Source organism: Pogonomyrmex barbatus, unplaced genomic scaffold (genome assembly GCF_055798465.1).
Source record: "Pogonomyrmex barbatus isolate J1 unplaced genomic scaffold, ASM5579846v1 scaffold4, whole genome shotgun sequence".
Lineage (NCBI taxonomy): Eukaryota > Metazoa > Arthropoda > Insecta > Hymenoptera > Formicidae > Pogonomyrmex > Pogonomyrmex barbatus.
In genome coordinates, this window is record NW_028297138.1 from 6,241,291 (window position 1) to 6,265,229 (window position 23,939).

At 36.5% G+C, this 23,939-nt stretch overlaps 2 protein-coding genes across 2 annotated transcripts in view; one reads left to right on the plus strand and one right to left on the minus strand.

Moving 5' to 3' along the window:
* CDase (neutral ceramidase) overlaps positions 1 to 23,939 on the minus strand; it is a 38,500-nt gene that overhangs the window by 11,729 nt on the left and 2,832 nt on the right. The window contains exons 2-7 of the mRNA XM_089080947.1: positions 21,416 to 21,583; positions 20,965 to 21,108; positions 19,463 to 19,639; positions 19,230 to 19,357; positions 18,366 to 18,561; positions 16,899 to 17,105 (exon numbers count right to left, since the gene is read on the minus strand). Of these exons, the coding sequence (XP_088937073.1) occupies positions 16,899 to 17,105; positions 18,366 to 18,561; positions 19,230 to 19,357; positions 19,463 to 19,639; positions 20,965 to 21,108; positions 21,416 to 21,553 (990 nt within the window). The 5' untranslated portion in view covers positions 21,554 to 21,583. The remainder of the gene's footprint in view (positions 1 to 16,898; positions 17,106 to 18,365; positions 18,562 to 19,229; positions 19,358 to 19,462; positions 19,640 to 20,964; positions 21,109 to 21,415; positions 21,584 to 23,939) is intronic.
* CPR6 (cuticular protein 6) lies at positions 11,394 to 15,597 on the plus strand. The gene is made up of 3 exons (XM_089081135.1): positions 11,394 to 11,409; positions 12,598 to 13,037; positions 14,202 to 15,597. Exons 1-3 carry the CDS (start codon positions 11,394 to 11,396, stop codon positions 14,481 to 14,483), a joined length of 738 nt encoding a protein of 245 aa, XP_088937261.1. The 3' UTR covers positions 14,484 to 15,597.

A 23,939-nucleotide genomic window follows, 5' to 3' on the forward strand; every position in this document is an offset into this window, starting at 1 on the left:
TAATAAAAAAGTATAGTCGAGGTTTTTTTTTTTTTTTTTTTTTTCCCATTCAAACCGTAGTTATTTAGACCGTATTTTCTTTTGATATTGCTCAGATGATAAAAAAAAGCCACAAGATAATCTATTAAATTACCGGGCAATGTATAGGAAATTGGATATATTATATCCGATATTTAATATTCTTTTTGTTAAATTAGTATAACGACATTGACATAATTGGAATAATTGCAATGAAACAATTAGAAGGAATAGAATCGCAAAATTATAACGCAATTAGATCGCAACAAAAATTAAAATAATATCAATTATAATATTGGCATTTACAATTTAAATCTTTGCCGCTTTACAAGCCTCATCCTTTGAGATTGGTCATTGTATTTGTCTGAACAAATGCCGCAATCTGTTATCCGTTTCTACTGTTTCCCGACCTAGAACGCGCGCGGCTTCAAAGTTTTAATTTAGTTTCCCGCTCGATTAATGCAGACTCAGATCGCGGCTTAGCGTCCAATCGTATACGCAAAGTACTTTAAATATGATTCCATTCTCAAAAGGACGTGAGGAAAGATATTTTTCCGCGACGAGGTAACTTCGTAGAAGTGCCATTACATTTCGCCGTCAGAAACAGAATCGTATGTGCCCGGAGCAATCGAGCGAGTCACTTCGCTCGGAAAAAAAGTACAATAATGCGAAGAAATGCAAGAAATGCAATTTATGAAATTTATCATGAGTGTAACGGAAACGATATTGAACTCGATATGGCGGGCAACACACGTCGGAAATGCGGAAGAAATTTTTTACGTTTAGCAAGGACATTTAAGTTGTTGCGCGTATCGGAAAATGTTCTTTGGGTTCTCGCGTTACGCGAATAACATACTGATAATATACGAAGCTGACTTTAATTGAAGTTAATTGAAATACGATAGCTTCTGAATCCCTGATATATTGAATTTCCCTCATAATCCATGGTCTTATTGACACACACACAATGATGACCGCGCGTTCCTAATTACTTGTCCAGCCCAGCTCTCGCATATTCAAATGCCATTTATGATAAAAAGATTGATTGAAATAAGGGATACGTTGTACATTATTATGTTCAACAAAATTGCGAAATTTCCGTAACGTGTATAAATATTTGGCTAGCTGTCAATCTAACTCTTGGCAAATCGCGTTCCTGTCTATTACGTGATTGTGTTTCCGCGATGGACGCTCACGAAGAAGACAGCCGATAAGCCTCGGGGCGATCGAATGAAACGCCTTATTATTACACATGAATCCTATGCCTTAACGGACGTGCGTGCACAGGGCACGTGTGCCAGTTACAAAATTATAACGAATACTGGAAAATCAATAGGCACGAGATAGCTACGAATGTGTAACGTCCAGCGTTCCAGATTCGTCGATAAAATAGAGATGATGAAATGAGCGAAAGACATATAAAATAAGAATTTTTAATTAATTGCGTAATTTCCAATAATGAAATTCACCACCTCATTTTATGATAATTTACTGACGCCATATAACATAAAATTAATATACTGTTAAGTCAAGCTTACAAGAAATATTTTAAATATTATGCTAGTATTCTTTTAAATTAAAAGTATATTCAATATTTTAATTTTAACTTTCTAATAATAAACTTTTGATAATTCTGAGTCAGAAAAATAAGAAAGATAAAATTTTACCTTACAATTTCGTGTTATGAAAATATTTATACAATTATTGACCAATTTAATGTTATTTGATACATTTATACTATTTATGAACTAGCTCCCTTGTCGAAGAATATATCATTAAAAAATTTTATTCGCAATCAGTGAAGTAGGTTAGCAACAAGGAAATCGGCTGAATGTCAACGTCATACCTGACGCGCGATGAATGTCATTAAATTTTGTGCGAAGTCGCTGCCTTCAAAACGCAATGAGAAAATGTCTAACGAGATCTGATATACATATATTTATAAATGTTTGCAAAATTATTTCAAAATGTAAATACATCACCCCCACGGCGAAGCGGCATCTTAACCACCGTCAAGTCGTAACGTATCTTTTGATCTTCTTACGCGAAGTGAGATTGCGAGTTCTGCAAAATGTATCTACGATTGATCTCGTGCTGTGCCCCAGTATAGCCACGGTAATACGGTGCATTGACGATACCCGTCAAATTGCACGTCCAATCAGCACGTTGCTGCAACGCTGCTGCATCACGCAAACTGTATGTGATTCCCGCTCAATAATTAACACCGTACGTAAGCGTTAATAAACGGACGGCAATATTACTTTCTAAATTAATTAACATCAAACGCAGTGGTGCCCGATGATCTATAGCAAGTGTTTCTGGAGCCAATTAAAATCACCAATAATAATATGCAGTACGTATTGAGCTCTATTAAGTTTAATAATTAGATTATGTTACACACACATACACACACACACACACACACACACACACACACACACACACACACACACACACACACACACACAACATAAATATAAAATATAACAAAAAAAGAATGTGTGTGTGTGTGTGTGTGTGTGTGCGTGTGTGTGTGTGTGTGTAGGTGGATGGGTGGATGGGTGGGTGGGTGGGTGTGTGTGAGTGTGGGTGGGTGGTGTGTGTGTATGTGTGTGTGTGTGTGTGTGTGTGCGCGCGCGCGCGCGCGCGCGCGCGCGCGCGTGTGTGTGTGTGTGTGTGTGTGTGTGTATATACATACCATTTTTTTTATTAAACACGTAAAAAAAGAAATAATTTGTTCTGAATTTTATCAATTATAAATGGCATAGGATCTCGATAAAAATGTATAACATTAATTATAACACGCTAAAATTAAAAAAATAACGAATAATCATCAAAACATCGAGTGATAGCGAAATATGATCGCTTTTACATTAAACGTGCAATAACAGCCGGCGAGTTTGCTGAGGAAGCGGAATTATTTTTCTCCATGTGTCATTAAATTCCGATAAAAGTGCGTAGAGTATCGACGCAATATTCGCAATAGGACATTTTTCGTTACAGCGATATAATTTTGTAATGTTAATTGTACTGTACGCGTACAGCGTATACTTTTTCATGCAAATGTAGCAGTTATACAATATGAGCGTATTTTGGTACGTAAACATACTGTATAATTTACTAATGGCCTGAAATTCCGTTCTACATTACATATTAATTAATGCGTAATCCATATCATTATGTTCAACTGAACGCAATGTAATGCGATATATACTAATTAAGCAGATATATCGCGAACGATCTCGGCAAATAGTTCTCACTTTTACGCACGTATCTTCCACTATCGTAATTTACTGGAGCTAAACTTCACTCAAAATTGCGAAAAATTTCCTAAAATGTTGCGTCAATATCGGCGCGAGTCTTGGCCGCGATACATTAATTAGCAACATTGCGTGTATGCGTTCGTAATGAACTGGGAGAAGTTGCGCTCTCGTGTTCGCACGCGCAACGTTATTATCGTTTTATGGTTCATTTTTACCGGACGATTCGAAAGCGAGCGAGATATTGAAGCGCCTCGTCATTCCTTTCGCGAATTAATCGCCAGTGTCCAATCGTCGTCGTTGGACGGGGCGGCAGATGGGGAAGGGGAGGGGGGGGGAGAAGGAGAACGCGTAATTTCTGGAACCGCGTGTTTCACTCGTCGAGTGATTATTCAAGCTGTTAATCGCGCACGGGGGAGGCACCGAAGGCGCGAAGGAGTCGGAAGCGGGATCGTCCTTGCGCGCAAAACTCGCGCAAAACTCGCGGCAAAACCCGCATACCGCAATTCGCAATTGCGCGACGCGAGGCGTGGCGCGTTCTTGGAAGATCGCGCGAAACGAGGGCTCGCAAGGCTCTTCGGGCCGGGCTGAAGCAGCCTCGTTCGGCCGTACTTTCCCACCCGGAGACGGCTAACATCATCGCGCCGCGCGGCTTCGCCCTTGCCTTCTCCTGCACCGGCTCATGGCTGGATGCCGACGACGGCTATCATCCGGCCCACCTTGGAAACGGTTCTACCGTACTTCTTGGGACGGAGATCGCGTGACGTCGATCTAATCGCGCTCGGGCGCAATCAACGCGTGCCCCCACGCATCGCCGACTTATTGAGAGAGAGAGAGAGAGAGAGAGAGAGAGAGAGAGAGAGAGAGCTCATTGAGGATAAACCGATTGTAGATATCGGCCGGCTAAGTTAATTCGAGATCTCTTCCGAGGATTAGGTCCGATGATTTAATTAAAATTGTATGTATTATTATTACGATCTCTAATAATGGATTTATATGACTAGCCTCTTCGCGATATCCTTAATCATCTCTTCTACTCCCGAGTTAATAATTCCGCCGTGGTTGCTAGAGCAAAATTGACTGCGCCGCTCTCCGGTATCAAGAGTATGAAGTATGTGTGTGTGTGTGTGTGTGTGTATATATATATGTTTGTCGATTCTTGATTCTACGACGTATGTAGCCAGGACTTTCAGCCGCGGAAGCGAAGTCTGTCTCCGTCGATGTGAGATAAGCCGCATAATGAGGCTGAGATGCTGTGCGATTGCGGAGGCCCGTTTTAAGACGTGGGAACAGGAACGTGTAAACACGTGTGGATCGCCATAGTGACTCGTTCCATTTTTTATCCCCCTCTTTCTCTCTCTGCTCCCTGAATCTCCGTCTTACTCACTACGACGACGATGATTCTGCCCCTTCTAATCGACCCTTGCACAAGCGGTTAATATCAGGGCGTGCGGAGCTGTTTCTGGCGTGGGATAAAATTGGCCGCGCCGGTTTTAATCGATGGAATTACCGGCTAATGCGTTCCTGATACGTCTCGCGATTAATAAACGACGATACGAGCACGCGTGGCCGGGGAATTATAATGACGCCTCCTCTAAATTGGCGGTTACCGCTGTTCTTTCCCGCCGATCGTCTCGATTTCACAAAGTGGCGGCGGAACGCTGTTCGTTTGCATTATTACGTATCGGACGATCGTATTATCTAATTGGACGTATGCAATTGACGTTGGAGGATCCTCTCTAAAGGCGGATGCTTATCGATTCCCTGGCAGCCAATCGATTCGGCTGGCATACGCCTCTCCGATTTTGATCCGCGCGGAATAATAAAAGATACGCGTATTAGGAAGAAATGACTCTAGGCAGAAAAAAAATTCCAGACTTCCTGACACGTTACGACGCAGTTATCCAACTGGAGAGGTTTCACTCTCGTTTGCCATTGAGTGGCATGGTGTGCGCGAAATCCGAATGCAGGAACGTCGACTATTCTCTTATATCGTTCTACTGCTCCAGAATAACAAGCGCATCCGTCGACGGCGACGGTGCATTTTCTAACGATCATTCTGGAAAACATGTCGGAACACTTTTACCCTACAGAAGAAGCTCTCGTGCCGTAATACACGACACTTCGCCTTTCTTCGCGCGACGAACGCGCTGCGTAACGGCCATAAGTATTCCGCTGGCAGCATGCCATTGAATCGTGAATGACAGAAATGATTGTCGTAGCACCGCGTGCTGGTAGAAACCTGCTGCTGAATCACTTTGTTATTTAAATAAACTTTTTAGCCACTTTTATCAACGCGCTCCACATGACACCGTGTGGCTTGCATTCAATTGAACTACTGAGAATTATATAACGTTGATTATGATTAATCGGAAATTGTAGCTAATCGGATACCGGATAGGATATTTTGATCTTTATATACCCGCTTGGATACGCCACGCCGCGCTAATTTACTTACCGCGAATAAACACGGATTAACTCGTCTCTCAACTTGTGTGCCGCTCGCGATGCGTTCCATTCAAGCCGAGGCGTCATTCAAGCGCCATTGTCTGTAAATTCCGGAGCGCGGCTCAAGCCACTACGGATGCCGCGTACTGAGATAATTAGCCGATCGCCATCTTACATTAGACTTATCATTTTATACCATTAGCAGTTTCCATTGTATCGCCTCCGTGCTTAACAGCGCGGAAAATATACCGATGCTCCAATGTCATACGTTATCGGATATACGCAAATTATTGCGTTGCGCATCGCCACCGTTACGACGCGCCGCGCCGCGCGGCGCCGCTGTTTTGTATGCCGCAAAGTAAATTCATCGATTCAAGGAAAAAAAAAAAAAAAAAAGAACGTTCGCGAGCTCTCTGGTAGACGCAAGACGGAAAGTCACCGCGATCGAAGTGTCATGCCCATTATCGAAATTTCGTATCGTCGAGAAATTAAATTGACGCAAAAAGTTTCGTTAGCTTTTGTTGAATTTTCATTTATGTAAATAAAAAAAAATTGTTGATTTAAATTTTTTCGAAACAACGCACTCGGCTGTACAGTCGGCTATACAATTTCTCATCGAACAATTGAAAAAACGTTTCGCAAAGACAGACAGACAGTTTTATTGTAATCCGTTTAAACAAAGATCAGTCTCGATTGGAGTGACGTGTACTCCAAGGGTGAGGAGATTGTTATATGAAAACTCATTTAACTACAAGGATACTAATAAAATCGCAATGTCAAGTGGGTGATGGGTGGCCACGTAAGGCGGGGAGAGGAAACTATTTATCCTTGCTCGTCGAAACAAAAACGGCCGGTCGAATTAAGGCTGCGTCGTGGCCTGAAAGCGGCCTCAGGAAAGCCGCCGGGCTCTGAGCCAGTAGTACGAATGTAGTTCGGGGTGTGCCAAGGATACGCCGAGACATTTCTTCCCTACGTTTCGTGCGCGCGTACGTTTCCCACACGATTGTATTGAAATGCGGCTCGTAAACAATACGTTGCGTCACACGTCGCGGGGCCACGCCGCGGATTGACACAGGCGTGACAGGAGGAGAGCAGGAGAAAAAGGACGGAAGATAGGAATTGGCCTCTCTCTGTGTACCAACAAAGCCGCGAAGTCAAACGGCTCCTCGCGCGCAAATTGTGAGTAAAACTGGGAGATCAACACCTCGTTGTTTGAATAATAATAATTAAAATGAGATGTAGCCGTGATCCATTACTCGACGGCTCGAGCGAATAAGAGCGTATTGAGCCCCGCTCTGGCTTCACCGATAAGACCCAATTTGTACGGCTAATCCAAACGTGGCCGATTTAATTTTGATCTTGGATCCAATAACGGTATAGCAACCATTTCAATTTTATACTCTCGAAGTAGAACCGCTTCGGAGTTTCTATAAGTAAATATATAAGTTTTCTATAAACTCATATTTTTATTTACAATTTTTCTGTTAGCAGAAAAATTTTAAATAAAAATATAATTCTGTTACTCTTATTATTATTATTATTATTATTATTATTATTATTATTATTATTATCATTCTTTAATTCTATTACTCTTAAGTAGATGAAGTCATATCCATCATAATGCCTATCATTTTTCTCTCTTTCTCTTTTTTTTTCATTAAACTTTATAATGTGTATGGTTTATTTGTTCACGATGTACCGTCGAGCGTATTTATCGTTGTTTGGCATTACAGTCACGAATGAACCTCTCACGACTTTACGGTTATTAGAATCGTAACGGGGGTAGGTCTCTTCCAGGTTGCGGAGTGAAGCATTAGATGCGCCTCTTTTGATGACAAAATAGACTTGCTGAATAATAAGAGATTCTTTCTTTGAAAAGATGAAAAGTAGACCTTTAAAGAAAGACCTTTATTACGATGTTACATAAGGAAAATACATTCGTTCCCTTTTTCGATGGAATAATTAAATAAAGACGATATAAAACTGAAAAAGTTACATTTCAAAGAATTCTTACGATTTTAATTTTAGCACAAATGTTTAAAAATAGTAATCTATATATTGAAATAATATAAGTATTTGCAAAATCTTTATCAAAATGAAATATAAATATAAAACTTTATATTGATAAAATGTACGCTCGATTTATTAATTAAGTGATAAAAAAATTGTGACTTTTTAAAATAAAATAAATTTTAATGATAAAATAAATTTGAAAGCACCAAAAATGACCATCCCATTTCTCATGGAAAATATGGATCGTATTTTCTGCTCTAAAAATTCTTATTACTCTCGTGTACATCTTGGTATTTCTACAATCGTGTTTCACTATCCAATATTTTGCCATCATCACAAAAACAAAGATTGAGTTACACAGATATAAAAAAAATTGATTTTAAACTAATACATGCGTTCTATGTGTACAATTGACAATGAATTAAAATTCACGCAACCAAAAAGCGTGTTCAAATATAATAACGATATTTATTTATCACGATGAAATTCTTTAAATACATACATACTACGAAAATTTAAATATAAATTATTGGTACCGATTTTTTTTCAAACACTACATATTTTTTTAACACATGATAAAAACTCACGTAAAAAATTGCATTCATTTAATTTCTATCACAAATCTATCGACATATGGACCGTAAATTCATAAATTGGAAAAAACTGGTTATTGGCAATATTGGCAATATTGACAATAAATCTCGTCAAACGGTCAATATGGGCTTCATGGATAAGCAAATAATACCTTTAATTACACTGACTGTGAGAAAGAGTCATCGCGGTTTTTAAGCGCATTTATTATTTGTGTCATTACGACCCTTAACGACTGTCAATGATTACGCCTTATTTTGTTATCTGAATTGATGTCTACGAAGGACGTGCTTACATAATTCTTCACCTGCAATCAAAGCGCTGACACATACCATGTGACCGCGGGTAAATGGATTGATCTCGCCGACATCGTCATCATTTCTTCCAAGCTATTTTCCAATATTTCAAAGTGAACGCAAAACGGTAGGGACGAAGAAAAAATGTAAAGTAGCACGTAAAATTAAGACATATGTTTTTCGAAAAAAAATTAGAGATTATTAAAAAAAATATATATATATATATATATATATATATATTAAATTTTTTCTTTCAATAAAAAATATCTATTTCTATTTCATCATAAAATTTAATACGACTTCAAATGTTGAAGAAATTATTTCTCTTAGAAGAGTACTTCTCTCTATGAAACATCCTAAACGTGATTTCACTTATCTCAAGTAGGTTCGAAAAGTGGTACTAAGTAAATTGCTCGAAATAAATTATCTACTCTACGAAAAAGTCTTTTGCGACACACTCTTGTTATTGCCGTCTTCGTCGTCGCTACTGCTGCTGCCGTTGTCGTCTTTTTGAAAGACGCGCAAGTAGACGACCGAACTTAATTCAGCGTAGTACCAGATTTCTTTATGAAATCCTGTTGCCACAGTCGTCGTCAAGTAATAAACGACTGCGTAAGAAACGGGTTGGAGTCGAAAGAAAGCGGTGATATCTCAACGGTTAACGAAATCGTCCGCGGAAGCGGGCAACCTTCAATTACGTGTCCAGCGGACAATGTCATTGGTAAAAAAAAAAAAAAGAAAAGAAAAGAAAAGAAAAGAAAAGAAGAAATAACAGCAAGGAAATGACATGGGCCGTGCGTTTATTAGCGCACTGTACGAAAATCTGAATTTAGAGCGCGACTCCACGCCTCGCGCGAATTGCGAAATGTCGACGCGAGCGTGACGGCGATCATCGGGCGATTCAGTTTATCCGAATCGCACAATGTTGTGTAGATTTAGCCTGCGCGATAAACGGGAAACGGAGATCGAATAACAAGAGCCGTTTTACACGTTTTTGCAATCGCACTTTAATAATAACTGCGAATGAAATATGAGTCGACAGAAAATTGTATTTTTTGATTGTAAATGATTAAGTCGAATAAAGTTCGTTTGTAGCCTCATCGGCATTTAAACATCACCAACAAGTGTTAGTAAACAAATAAATTCATATATCTCGAGGAAAAAAATTCTAGTATATATATATATATATATATATATATATATATATATATATTGCTAAAATAGAAAACATCATCATCATCACGAAACTTTAAATGATCGATCATTGTCACAATCAGCGTGCCATGTATTTCACATACAGTTACCAAAGTAAGAAATTTCAACATATTATACACGAAAGATAATGGAATCACGCAATCTCAGAGGAACATTGAACAATAAGTCTGGTGCGATATTACGTAAATGCGCAACAAAAGAATTTGGGCTGAGATCGAAAGGTTTTGTCGCTTATGATCTTGATCCAGATAGCTCGCGTCGATAATCACTCGGGCGGGACTGACCTTTTTTTTTTTTAAAGGTGGTTATCGGCTCGCGTTCACGGAACGACGATGATGTGTACGTTACGTGCAAAGAAATAACATTGCCCATTGCGAAGACAAACGGACTTTGTCGAGAATTGCGTAAGCGAAGAGGTAGAACCGAAGCCACCACGCCTTTGTCGGCTAGAAGCCTAGAAATATATTCGAGAAATTAAGTTTCTTATACAAAAACATTACGACATGGACACAAAGATGATACTAATTATTCCATATTATAATTATGAAACAAAAAGAAAACATAAAACATGATCTCAAACTGAGATCTGTGCGAAGAACGCGAAGTTCCGTTTGTCGCTTCATTTTGAAAGTACAATTACATTTAGATTTAAGATTCGTATGATTGTTAATACGGTAAAAGTTGCATGTAAAATTCTGTTAAGATAAGCATACAGTAAGAAGTTTTTTTTTTTTAACGAATGTTTCCTTTCCCTCCAGGATGTTCTGTAACGCGGTCCGGTTTTATTTCGTGACCACGGCAATTCGGCGTAAATTTCGCGCATTAGTTATGCGTTCTCTCCGTGTTATGTGTTCTCTCGGCGAAGAAAAATGCGATTTCACAAAAAGAAAAGAACAGTATTAATTCGGCTACGGATACATGAAGAGAAAGAGAGAAAGGTAGAGATAAAGAGCTTCTATTACGCTAAAACATGGCGTAACGTTTATGTGAGCAGTAACAATGATGCATAAGCAATCGACTGTTCTTTCATGTAATCTTTATACCGTAATTCATAACTAAACCGAATAATAAGAGGATAATGTAAATCGACATTGTTAATCTCTTTTGGGGGATTTGGATTATATTAAAATCTTTTCGTAAAATTTCATACTAAATTCTTCTTTAGATAAGATGAAAATTTTACCAGAAAGCTGGATTTTAACATCATACCAGATATATTTTATTTAAAATCTCTCACGTTATATTAACAATAAAATAATATTCACCGTGTGGTATTTTTTTACATTAAAGAGAAGCATTAAATGCGTACTTTTAGTAGAAATAGAAAGAACCTCGGTGTAAAATACGGAATGAAATTCTATTTAAACGTAATAAAATTTTTATTTAAAAATTGTTAACAAAATGTAATGCGAGATTTATCATGGAGAATGCAATAATAGAATTTTTTTCGCCATATATGGATGACAAAATAGATTGAGTCATCATTTTTGTTATTTCCATTTCAATTTCACTTGGCTACCTTCCGCTGTTTGAGAATTCATTGCGATAAATTATGCCCAAACCTCACGGTACGTAGTTGCGAGGCGAACAACTCGAGAAATAAGGTTTATCCGCTGACGATTACCTTCCTATCCTTTCAACATAATCGGCTCTGACGGCCGAATCAATCCGCTGCATCTTTCAACGGCTAACTGCAGGATTCGCACGAGTGACGTCCGTGAGCAGTACAGGCAGCTCCTATCCTCCACGTCCCGTTCAATTGGCAGGCAGCCAAATTCTATCTGTAATTCTATCTGTAACCTTTACGATGACTGCTCAACTTTTCAATCGTTCCCTTCGATCGAGTCGCGAGCGTGACGGTCGGATCGAACATCGAACATCGCCGGCCGAAACCCTTTCGGGATTTTCGCACGAGTGAGTAACGCCGCCACGTCGAGCACGTGGATCGTGCCGTGTGTTTTCTCACACACACACACACACACACACACACACACACACACACACACACACACACACACACACACACACACATTGTACTCTTTTCTTTAGATTATTATGAGTTATTTTTTTAATTATTTATTATTTGAAAACGGCTTATCTTGAGATATAATATTGCATTCGTTGAATATTACTGACGCAACTCTGAAGCAATTATAAAAGAATTTTACTATCATTTAGGTTTTTCAGCTTCTGATTAAATCAGATTTCTCTTTCTTCCCAATCCTTCGGTTTACCTCAAAGTACCGCAATCGCCTGGGCTTTCTCAGGCTATGAATATTCGTGCCGGGGGAGGTGTAATAAGCCTTTTATTCGCGACGTATCATTTTCATCGCGACGGATAAGGAAGCGAGATTCTTAACCACTTCCGCGGCGTTTCATTGACTTACGATCTATTGGCCCGCGAATAACAAGGTCGGTGTGAAAGTGAAAAGGGAGTACTCGGTCTTCTCGTCGGCAGGACTTCCGATACGAGATTTAACAAAACAACAAAACTCGAGAAGCGCGTCTCATCGCAGAGACTTTCCCGATAAATCAGCTCCGATGACTTTCCAAACTTAACTTCGGCCGAGATCTCGCGACGACAGGTGACTAATGAAAAATCGCCCGCGTTGCATGGAACATATATATATATATATATATATATATATATATATATATATATATGTATGTATATCGATTATCCGCCGCTGCTCTTCGGACTTGCTTTTAAATCTTGCGCGAGGCGTGGCGCTGGGCGAGGGAATAAAAAAAAAAAGAAAAGACTACATTTAGAGAATACTCCAAAGAGAAAAAAAAAAAAAAAGAAAGAGAAAGACATAAGAAAACACTCCGCGCCGTAGAGGAACTTAAAAGAAGCTATCGAATCCTTGACACGACTTCGCATATTAACAATCTCGTTTTCCCACAGAAGAGATTTACGATCGCGAATTGTGGCTTTCAGACGGTCGCTCTCCTCTGCGCCGCGGTAGCGTGCAGCCACGCGGTGGTTCTCAGCGGTTATAACGGCGGCCATGGCCTGTCCTACAGCGATTACGGCGATCTCGACGGATACGTAGGGTCCAGCGCGTACAAAGTTCTGCCGACGGTGGCGGTTCCGGTGCACGCGGTGTCCGCAGCACCGTTGCACGTGGACGCGCCTCTGGACCACGAGTTGCACGGTTATAAACATCACAGCGACCAGGATCATGACTATTACGTGAGTGTCTGTTTCTTACATTATTTCTTATTTTTCGCAGGCTTGTGTTTACACCTCTCTCACACATAAAAAAAATATTCCACAATGTTGTGTTTCAACATATTTTTTTTGAAACCTTGTAAAAAATTCTTTGAAACTCTCTCCGCAGCTTTTTTTCCACAAAAGCGAAACAAATTTTAGAATATTCACAATAAATATCAGAATATCTGATTTCAAGGAGATATTTCTCCCACAACTTCCGATTTCCACAGTTTCGGTTATTAACTTCCTTATTAGCAGCATTTAATATAAATTCCCGCACGGTTGTCTTTTGAAAAGTATTGTCAAGATTCACCGCGACGTCGTGTTTTATGAGCGGAAAGAGATGTTTCCACGCGCCTGAGGCGTGTATATGTTAATTTAAATTCCTGTCTCTCTGAAAAGCGACGTCTGTGTGACGAAGGTATTTCCTCTGTCCTCGTCGTATCTTATTGCCTCGAGCCTCTTTCCGCAATGCTCATTGTCGTCGCTTTCTCGCGATGTTAATTGTCACTAAAAGTAGCGCTCTCGAGTAATATCGTATAACGAGAAAACACTACGTATGGATAATTACGATATATAACGTCACGTTTCAAAAGTGCGAAATTATGCATTTCTAGTAGCTTCATTACAATTTATTAAACGAGATGCAAAAGGACACACATTGTTCGATTAAATTAAATTGAAATATATATATATATATATATTAATTGATTTCTAAAGTTTTAAGTCTTTTTTTTTTTACTTTCGGAAGCAAATTTACACAAGATGCAAAAGACATTCGATAAATTAAATCAGAATACATAAATTAATTAATCTTTAAAGTTTCACGTATACTACTTTCTACTTTTTTAATCTTTTTAAGATTAAAATTAATTCTGTTAAAATTAATTCTATTTTATGCGGGATCGATACGACCGCATAAATCAGAATCTGTTCTGCATCTGTGAGCAGCAGCGACTCGCAAGCTGCTCGGAACACATATATCGAAATCTGTGTAAAATATGTCGCGAAATAACGAATGAGTTCGTGATGTACGTGATGCACGTGTTGAGTTTGCTGAAGCTTCTATGTCAGTCTCGACATCGCCAGCTAGCTCGTGGCAAATTCGAATTTTGTAATAATACCGCTTTTTGCTTGTTACAGTCGCATCCGAGATACACCTTCAATTACGGCGTCCACGATCCCCATACCGGCGACGTGAAGACCCAGCACGAGGTGCGAGACGGCGACGTCGTCCACGGTTCGTACAGCGTAAACGAGCCCGACGGAAGCGTACGCATCGTCGAGTACACGGCGGACGATCACAATGGATTCAATGCCGTCGTGAAGAAAGTCGGACCGGCGATACACCCGAAACCGGTGCCGATCGTTAAGTACGTCTCGCCGGCGCATTTCAACAGCTACGACTACGAGAAGCACTATTAGCTCCAGCCATCATGTGTAAATAGAAAATCGAATCGGGCGTTTCGCTAAGAGGCATTAGTTCGATAATCAGTCTGCTAGTCAATGCGACAGCGAACTACTTCTTTCAAGATATAAGAACCTCCAAGATTTGGATTTAATTGATCGCCGACCGTCAGCGACGGATCGCAAAAAGATTCGGCCAGTCTGTTTTTTCACGTACAAAGAATTTTTATTTTAAAATAATAATTAGGTCTTTAGAGGGGCTTTAGGATTATATTTTTTAGTAGTACTGCGGTAAATATGTAGTTTATAACTGAGATTATATATTCTGAGAGAGGAATATTGATATTTCATTCCTTGGCAATGCTTGGTATTATTTTCTACATATTGAAATAAAAGTATTTTCTTGTCCTTTATTTTATTGCCTCACTTGACATCTGATTGCATTTAACAACGGCAATGCGAGAATCGATTACTTTCACGGATAACAGTAGCTCTATCTATTTATTTCATCCTCCGATAATTCGCGAAATCGCACAGAGGTGTCTTGCGCATCCCCCCCTTAAAAAGGGAACTATTTGGCGGAATTGGAATTGCGACGTAACCGCGCATGTCTGAAGTATCGATTTGTATTTGCAGAGCGACTACGTAAAGTAAATTTCACTTATTCTCGAGACGCCTCCTGTGCGTTCAATTCTTAGTTTTATATAAACTCAAAATAAACATAGCACATTATGAATATTTTAGAAGGAGTATGCAAATGTTCCATCGCCTCGTAGAAAGTGTTACGCTCATTGAAATCCGTCCGGAAACATTCACGATCCATATGCAATAGTGTAATGATATAAATTTTATACTGGGGAATTAGATTTAAAGTTGCAAAGGGAACGGAAAGTTCAATATTAAATTAACATATGTACGAATGGAAAGAGCGAATTCATATTTGGGAATGACGCGAATAAAATTAGAATGAAGCAGATTTTATTAAGAATAAGAAGGATAGATGCTAAGTCTTTTGTATACACGTGCCTAATAAAATATAATAAAAGAATGAAATTATGAAGAATTGATATTGATGATATAAAATAGTTTTATAAAATTCGTTTATGTCAAAATAAAAGAATGATTGATAAGTGATTAGGTACTCGTATTTTATCTTACTTTATTTTGCCTGACGTAAAAATATGACAGAAGATACTCCATATATTGAAATAATTTCTCTCCTGGAATATTGACTTTCCAATCTATCTGTTGTCATTCAATTTTTATTCAATAAAGAGCAACTTGGCGTAATAACGAAGTAATGTATAATCTTCTGGAGAAGTTTTAATGAAGTGCAAACAGTTTTAATTTCTCCAATAATGTCACCAATACATCATTACCGTTTTAAAGAAAACAAATGGTTATATCATGGAATTAAAAAAAATTACAAGAAAAATGGTTCTGCTAACAATTAATCTCTTTAATATCGTTAAATTAAAGAAAATCACTGTTCAACTGATTATAATCAATCTTAAATTTTTTTATTATCCATAATTGAGATAATCAGGATTAAAAGATAAGAATAAGCAAAACATTATATACAAAGTAGTAATTAATATCTCATTAATGTTAATTAATATATAATAGTATTTAATAATCCTAGATTAATCTCATAATTAAGTTTAAGAGATAAAAATATTTATGTAGTTTTTATTATATAAAAAAGGGTTTACACGTTGCAATTTGATGTATTGTCTTTAATGAGTCAGGGTTGTCAAACTTTCAGGTCCAAACTACAACAGCCAATGTCTCGCGATACATAATTCTTAATTAGCGTATCGCTCTTAATGAATTATACCGCGCGCGCGGCATCACTTAATTCGTCTGATAACGATCACGCGTCGGTTTCGCTTACACCGCTAATAAGTTTCACATATAGCATCGCAATTAACAATACACGTACACACGCACACACGCACACACGCGCACGCGCGCGCGCGCGCGCGCACACACACACACACACACACACACACACACGAGGAAGCAACAGCTGCTGATTCAAGCAATAACATGCCATGTTCCTTGTGGCAATGCCGTTTTGTCAGAGCACTTGAACTTACTCACATTACCAAGACCGTGAAATCCCCATGCCCGCTTTCCAATTATTTTAGTTTCGCGCTACAGCGGCGTAATCTTTTATGTTTTTATGTTCAATTAAAACGTCCATTTTTGACATTTTACGAGCGCCGGAGAAATTACAAAAAGAAATTCTTGTTTTTTTTTTGCTGAACTTTTTATTTCCGGCGTGTAAGAGACGTCCGGCATGTTGCCGCAATTTGAAATTGCAAATGGCACATCTCTTATTGCACGTAATCTCGACTGATAAATGATGGAAGAGATGCCGGAAAATGTGCGTGAAAAGAATTATAAAAATGCAAGAAGTGACACACTTACCAGAGCCTCCTCATAAATTTTGTGAGCAATAATACTCGTACTCTCGAACATATCCTTTCCAGGACCGGATGCAAAGCACCTTTCTTTTTTACCAGGACACGTGTAATGGTCAGAGCAGTTTTTTCCAGAAAACTCACATTTTGGACCACGTGTGTTTGGCGATACGTCGCCAAGGTTAGTCGATGCAAAAGCCGCTACGAAGTCGCCCTAAAATGCAAAAAAAAATATACATTGCGGTTTTACATTAAAAATTTGTGTGCATAGAAAAAAAATTATTCTTTGTTTAATTTATCGCGTCGTTTAATGAACATCATTATTAGAATAAAGTTAATTTTGTATATACGTGAGGTTGCGTAAAGTCTTATCAGAACGAGGATTAGGCGTTATTTTACTTTCGCTTAAAACAAGCTGGACCTTATCATGGCACGAATTAAGCTCTAAACATATTTATTTATCCTTATAACGGTAAATGATTGTATACCGCTTTATATCTCACATATTTAACACACACATGCCTGAAAGTAATTTTAAACTTTCACGTAAATCGATATTTTCAGAAACGATAATTCATAATTTCAGAAAGGATAATTCCTCTAGTTTCTGAAAATATGGATTTACGTGAAAGTTTAAAATTACTTTCAGGCATGTGTGTGTTAAATATGTGAGATATAAATTATATGTGAGATATAAAGCGGTATACAATCATTTACCGTTATAAGGATAAATAAATATGTTTAGAGCTTAATTCGTGCCATGATAAGGTCCAGCTTGTTTTAAGCGAAAGTAAAATAACGCCTAATCCTCGTTCTGATAAGACTTTACGCAACCTCACGTATATACAAAATTAATACCAAAGTTAATAAAATAATATCAAACTATGCTTACGAGCCAAACTGCGTTAGCTTACACATATCATATTATTTTTTTTTTTGCGTTCATATTTTGTCACACACATGTTTTTTATTTGACTTCTGGCTAATATCACCTGATACGCAAATCGCAATTACCATACGATATTTAAAAAAATAATAATTTGATAAAAAATAGAAAAGAGAAAGACAAAATAGACGAAACAGGATAAACTGCACAATAGGAAGGCCAAATAGATTCGCTTTCAAAGAAACACGATACACGCAATTACTTCTGCATGCAGCACAAAATGACAGGAGCTTGTAAAATTGCTGTCTGCACGCGATGTGTAATATTTATTAAGTGCACGTGTTGAAATAATTTATTTAAACTCGAAAAATGTCCATGTGCTCCTTGGTAACTTCACAATTGTGAACGTCGTTTAGCGATTGCTTAGATGATTTATTCGCAAATTTTCTTCATTATATAAATTGGATATCACGGCGCAACCATTGTAAACGAAATACTGCAAATCTCACATATCCTATTTATGTCGCGTAATAAAATGAAAAACATTTATTATGTATTTAGCAATGCCACTTATTGGTGAGGACTTACCTTGCCGACCAGAGCATTATTACTCATCATTTTCTCGAAAAGGATCGAAGCATAGCCTACATTGTCGCTGGAGATCAAGCGGTTGGTGTTGTTCATGCTTGTTGGATGCACGGCGAACCAATTTATAACGCCCAAGGGCTTCTCGGCGCCGATAAATTGTAACTGTGTTAATATTTTGTCTACATCGTGTTCATACCTGAGAACAGAAGAGGAAATATTAATTTTGTATATTAACAAACGTTACTTCCTTCCGCGAAGAGATATTATCGATGGTAAATACGCCATTGTATATTTCACTATATCGTGAAGTTTATTTAAGCGACAAATGGATATTCCGAGAACTCATATGCTTATATAGGCTTGCAAATGCATCAACATGTGTTGTACATCGTGTAGCACGCAATAAACACGATTGCTCTATGTATTCCGTGAATTAATAAACCACGGCACCGAATATTCAGTGCCGAGTGCATTCTGCAATCCCCTTACTAAGCAATTGCGACGTGAATTGATCGACCGATGTTATTTGAGACCGTCGCGTTCGCAGTCCGATTCTCGGCAAGGCTAGTCTGATAATATTACAAATAACATTTTCCACTGACATTTTCATATTAAAAATATACAAGCATTCCGCTTCCTCTTTGGAAAATTTAATTAAAAAAAAAAATTATATAATACAATAGTGCTCTTATTTAATTAATTTAATTAATAATATCCTAATATTAAAAGAGAAAATATGTTAATTTTTCTTTTCTATTTTCTAAAGTAGACGTCATTTTGTTCTTATATGAAGCTTATCATATTCCGAGGATAATTTTTTTTTTTAATGATTTATAATGATTTCACTCACATTACTTCACTTACTTATCTCTTTCCGACTTCGGATTGTTAAGATACGCCTGCGGACTCCGATTAATGTTGGCGTCCAAAACCTTTCCTTGAACAATACGGATATTTCCTGGTCCAACACCATCGTGGGCACGCTGAATGCTCTATGATATCAAAACAAATACCCAGTTGTTATTGGCTGTCATCTTTAGCCAAGCGACTCGTTCACATAGTGCAATATCGTAATGACTGTTTGCCAGTTGACTCACCTCTGTTATGCCGTTGACGATAGCATTAAATGACTCCCTTACAAAGCCCAATGTGCTCAAATCGAAAAGTACGTCTAGCATGAAACCACCAGGGGCCGAGTGAGTATGCGTCCCACTAATCATCACGTTTCTCTCTGTGTACATATCGCCAAATCGGGTCTTCAATTTGCGCAGTACCTACAGTGATGAGGATTATGATTAACATCGCGTGATAATAATTGTATTTTGCAGTATGATCTCATAAAGAATTGTGCATTCTGCTACTGTGCGCACTGAATTGACGGAATATTTGATATTGTTTTTTACACGATGAAAGAATAAAAAAATATTAATAACACACGCGCATTTTTATGGATTTCCAATTTTAGAATTGTACAGCAGATAAACAAGTACTTTCTTTTTTATATTTAATTGCACTTGCGTGTCATGTTAAAATCTGTGTTTATATAAAATTTCGTTATTGAAAAATTTTTTTTAACATATAATTTTTATGACAAATCTTTATTTAAAAAATTTTTTTTTAAATTGTACTTTAATCTCTAAAAATGCATAAGTTAAAAAAAATATACAATAATATTCTTTAATTTATTATATTTAAAATAAAACTAGACAGAGCGAAATCTTTAGAAACATTTTTAAAAATGACATTTAATGCATTTAATGTAATTTATGCATAATTACTCTAAAATATAATATTAAGAAGATTATACATTAATATAAACTTTATCTTTGCATTCTATTTATACGTTATCATTATGTACATTTTATTCTATTACCGGACAATTCATAACATTCTTTTAATTTTGTTTTGTATAAAAATGATGTTCTTATTAAACGAAAATCTTTAAACATTACAGATTAGGCTTACAAAAATAAAAAAGCAGCAATAAAAAAAATACACATATTCTAATGATAAAATTATGGAGCTTAAAAAGAATTATATAAAAGAAGAAAGAAAAGAAAAATAATTTTTGTTGCATTATCTTAAATGTTATATGAAAAGCTTTAAAGTTTCTATTTTATTATTTTAACACTAATATACAAATAAGAAAAGACTCGAAAGAGATAAAATTATCCCTACGCATATTTTCTGTACATGAAACAAAAATTGCGAAATGAATATTCGGTTTTTGCTTATATATCTAAAATCAATATTAAAAATGTAACTTATATTATCATTTGTGTGTTTACATGTATGTAAGTGTGTGTTATATTTAAGGATGAATGTATGGAAGGAACAGTTTTTTGCTAAAGTTAAATCTAAAAATATCCAGATACAGATCTGAAAATAATTTTATTAGACGTTGTTAAAATAATTATGTAAGAAGTTCAAACTTATATAACACTGCACAAATTGATTCTAGCAACCAATTTAAATATAATTAAATACATAATCAAATAATTATTTTAATAATCCAATAAAATTACTTTCAGATATGTAGGCAGATATTTAGGCAAAATTTTGAACGCTTCAGAAAAGTTGTTCTTTTCATATACGTTACCTCCTGTCGGATATCATTGCCTATCATCGCACTATCCACGCTAACAAACGCGAACCTTTGTAGGCCATCGTCGATTATGAAAGCTCTGGAAAATGTTCGAAGATGAAGTCCATTTCCCTTTTGATCTAGTTTAGCATATCCCATCTGAAATTACGTACGCTACTTAACCGCTTGTTTAGAACCTTCATTGTCCGCTTTTATTATTTCACCGGTCTTTTTGCTAGCACTGAATATATTTTGAAATATATATTGAATATATATTGAATATATAACTTTTTTTTTCATACAAGCTAAAAGTAATATACGAGGAGAGATACTACGCTTTTCGTAGCGTACGTTTTTTACTCTCGCGTAATATAATATTTTTTCCATGAAAATAAATTTTTTTCCTCATCGTTATTCAAAATATTAAACGAGATTTCCTATGAAGCATACAGAATAGGACACTAACAAAGACAATATCTGCGGGCGGCCCCGTGCTGTCAGCTCTCCCGACGCCGATGCTGTAGGAAGCAAGAGCGGTAGATGACAGTAACAGTAGAAGCCATAATGTAGATAAACCATGAGTTCTTAGAAGTGACGGTGCCATTCAGTTTTGTGAGCTCCTTAGCTGTGCGTACTGAAAGCAAACAGAACAGAATGACAGGTGTGTCCCGTAACTACGAATTATATCTCACGACCAGTCGTCTCATCGTTCCGCCATTTTACGAGAGCTATATAGCTTTATTGTTTGCAATAAGCGAAGTAAACAGTCTGGTCTTTTCCTTCTTTTTCTTTCTTTTTACAATCACGATTTCTCATTTGTCAGAAAATATTTTGATTACATCCGATAACGAGATATGATTATGCGTTACTGATAAGAATCTACAGGCATACATTTTATCTAACGCTGCTCTTCGCGATGACGTAAGAGAGAGAGAGACGATGAGAAAGACCATTCTGAATTATCATGTCATAAAAATGTACATGTTATTTACACGAGCATATAAAAAAAAATTAAAGAAAAGAATATTTTATCACAATCTTATCTTATTATCTTGTGTAATACAATTATTTTAAATTTAAATATACACAGTAGAATATAAATATCATATCAATACTCGACACTTTTGTCGATGTGAATCACGTAATTAACAACGTTTCTTCTTTTGAGTTGATTCAAAAATTGGCCATTATTTTCGCTGGCCGCACGAATGATTCCATTCAATTGCTAATTAAAACGATAAACAAGGATTATCGATTTGAAGAGCACCTCAAGGACGATGACTAGCGATGCGAAACGACTTTCACTGATCTGCGGTTACCAACGCAACGTCCACCAAAAAGAGAATGCATAAATAAAACTTTCACGAGTACCTCGCGTTACGTGATTTCACCTTTAGCTGGTCATTAGCGTAGAACAGCTATTGTCGGAAGCATAGCAAAAATGTGATTTGCAAAGAAATCTCATAGAAGGATGCGGAGAGATGTGACACTATGAATGCTGGTCTCTATTTATTATTCGAACAAAAATTTTTTCATAGGATTGTTTTTATCATACGTAAAAAATATTAAAATATTGATAAAAACAATTTACATATTGCGATATCGCAAATGTTAAGAATTATATATTATATTATATATTTTACACACACACATATTTTATATATATATATATAGTATATATATATATAATACTATATAGTATACTATAGTATAGTATAGTATAGTATAGTATATATATATATATATATATATATATATGTGTGTGTGTGTACTATAAAAGTTTTATGATATTTTAAAATTTATATATATATAAAATTTATATATATATATATATAAAAATATATATAAAAATATATATATATATATATTATTATAGAAATTTTAAAATATCATAAAACTTTCATAATAAATAATTAAGTAAAAACGCGTTATATATCAAAGTAGATACAGGGAAATAAAGATAGCAAATCGAATGGAAAAACATGTGTCTATCTTTCTCATTAAGTCGATCTTTGTGCAAAAAATGCAAACAGCTGGTCATGTCTATCGTACTGTCAAAATGATTATGCTATATGAACAACGCTCAACACATCAACATACAGGGACAAGCTGCTAAAAGGCATATATGCAACGCGATTTTTGGATGGCACACATAAGAGTTTATATATGCATACGTCGTTCGACATATTCCATACGTTTTAACGATATTGCGTTCATGAATACGATAGAGATGAGTTAATGTGTATCAGCGTGTATCAGCGTGTAGCGAAGCTGTAGGCATACACGTTGTGTACGTATACACAATCGCACATAGTTTCAAATATTTGTTTGAACAGCCATCCGTACGCGTCAGAACCACGACGAATGTTATATTGTCTTTTCAAAGTGTCAACCATAAATTTTTCTTTAACTTCAGTATCGAAAGCCTCAGAGATATAAATTTTAATTTGCAATTATAAATCTTTCATTTAAAATATTCTCGCTTGCACATCTCTATCTTTCTTTTGCCAATTAGAGAATATTTTGAAGACTTTGACAAGAAGGTTGAACAAATAAATTATTCGTAATATAGCCATAATATATATCCCGTGTAATATATCCCGTATTTATTCTATATTTCAGTGATTGATGAATCAGCGCAACTCTCCATTTATGAAAACGTAAAACGAAGCCAGTGAAACAAGTGCAATGTAAGTATTTTACTAAATTAGTAAAATGTGAAAGCAGCATTGCTATGATAATACTAATGTTACAATGAGATTAAAGCAAGTATGGTGCTTACGTTAAAGCTAACTCAAGAAATCAAGGAATGTATGATACTCACGGAAATGAAAGTACACTAGTTTTGTAACGCTGAAAAGTAATTAATTTTTCTCAGGAGCGTTCTTCTTCTTTATATACAGTCAAATATTGTTAGATTGCGACATATGAAATTTAGAATTTAGACATATGAAATTAAAGTTAACTTTTCATCAAGGATATTTAGATAA

Excerpts from the sequence above, each read along its gene's own strand:
- CPR6 (XM_089081135.1), top strand. Across the intron at positions 13,038-14,201 it reads ACCAGGATCATGACTATTAC|TCGCATCCGAGATACACCTT; the intron begins GTGAGTGTCTGT and ends TGCTTGTTACAG.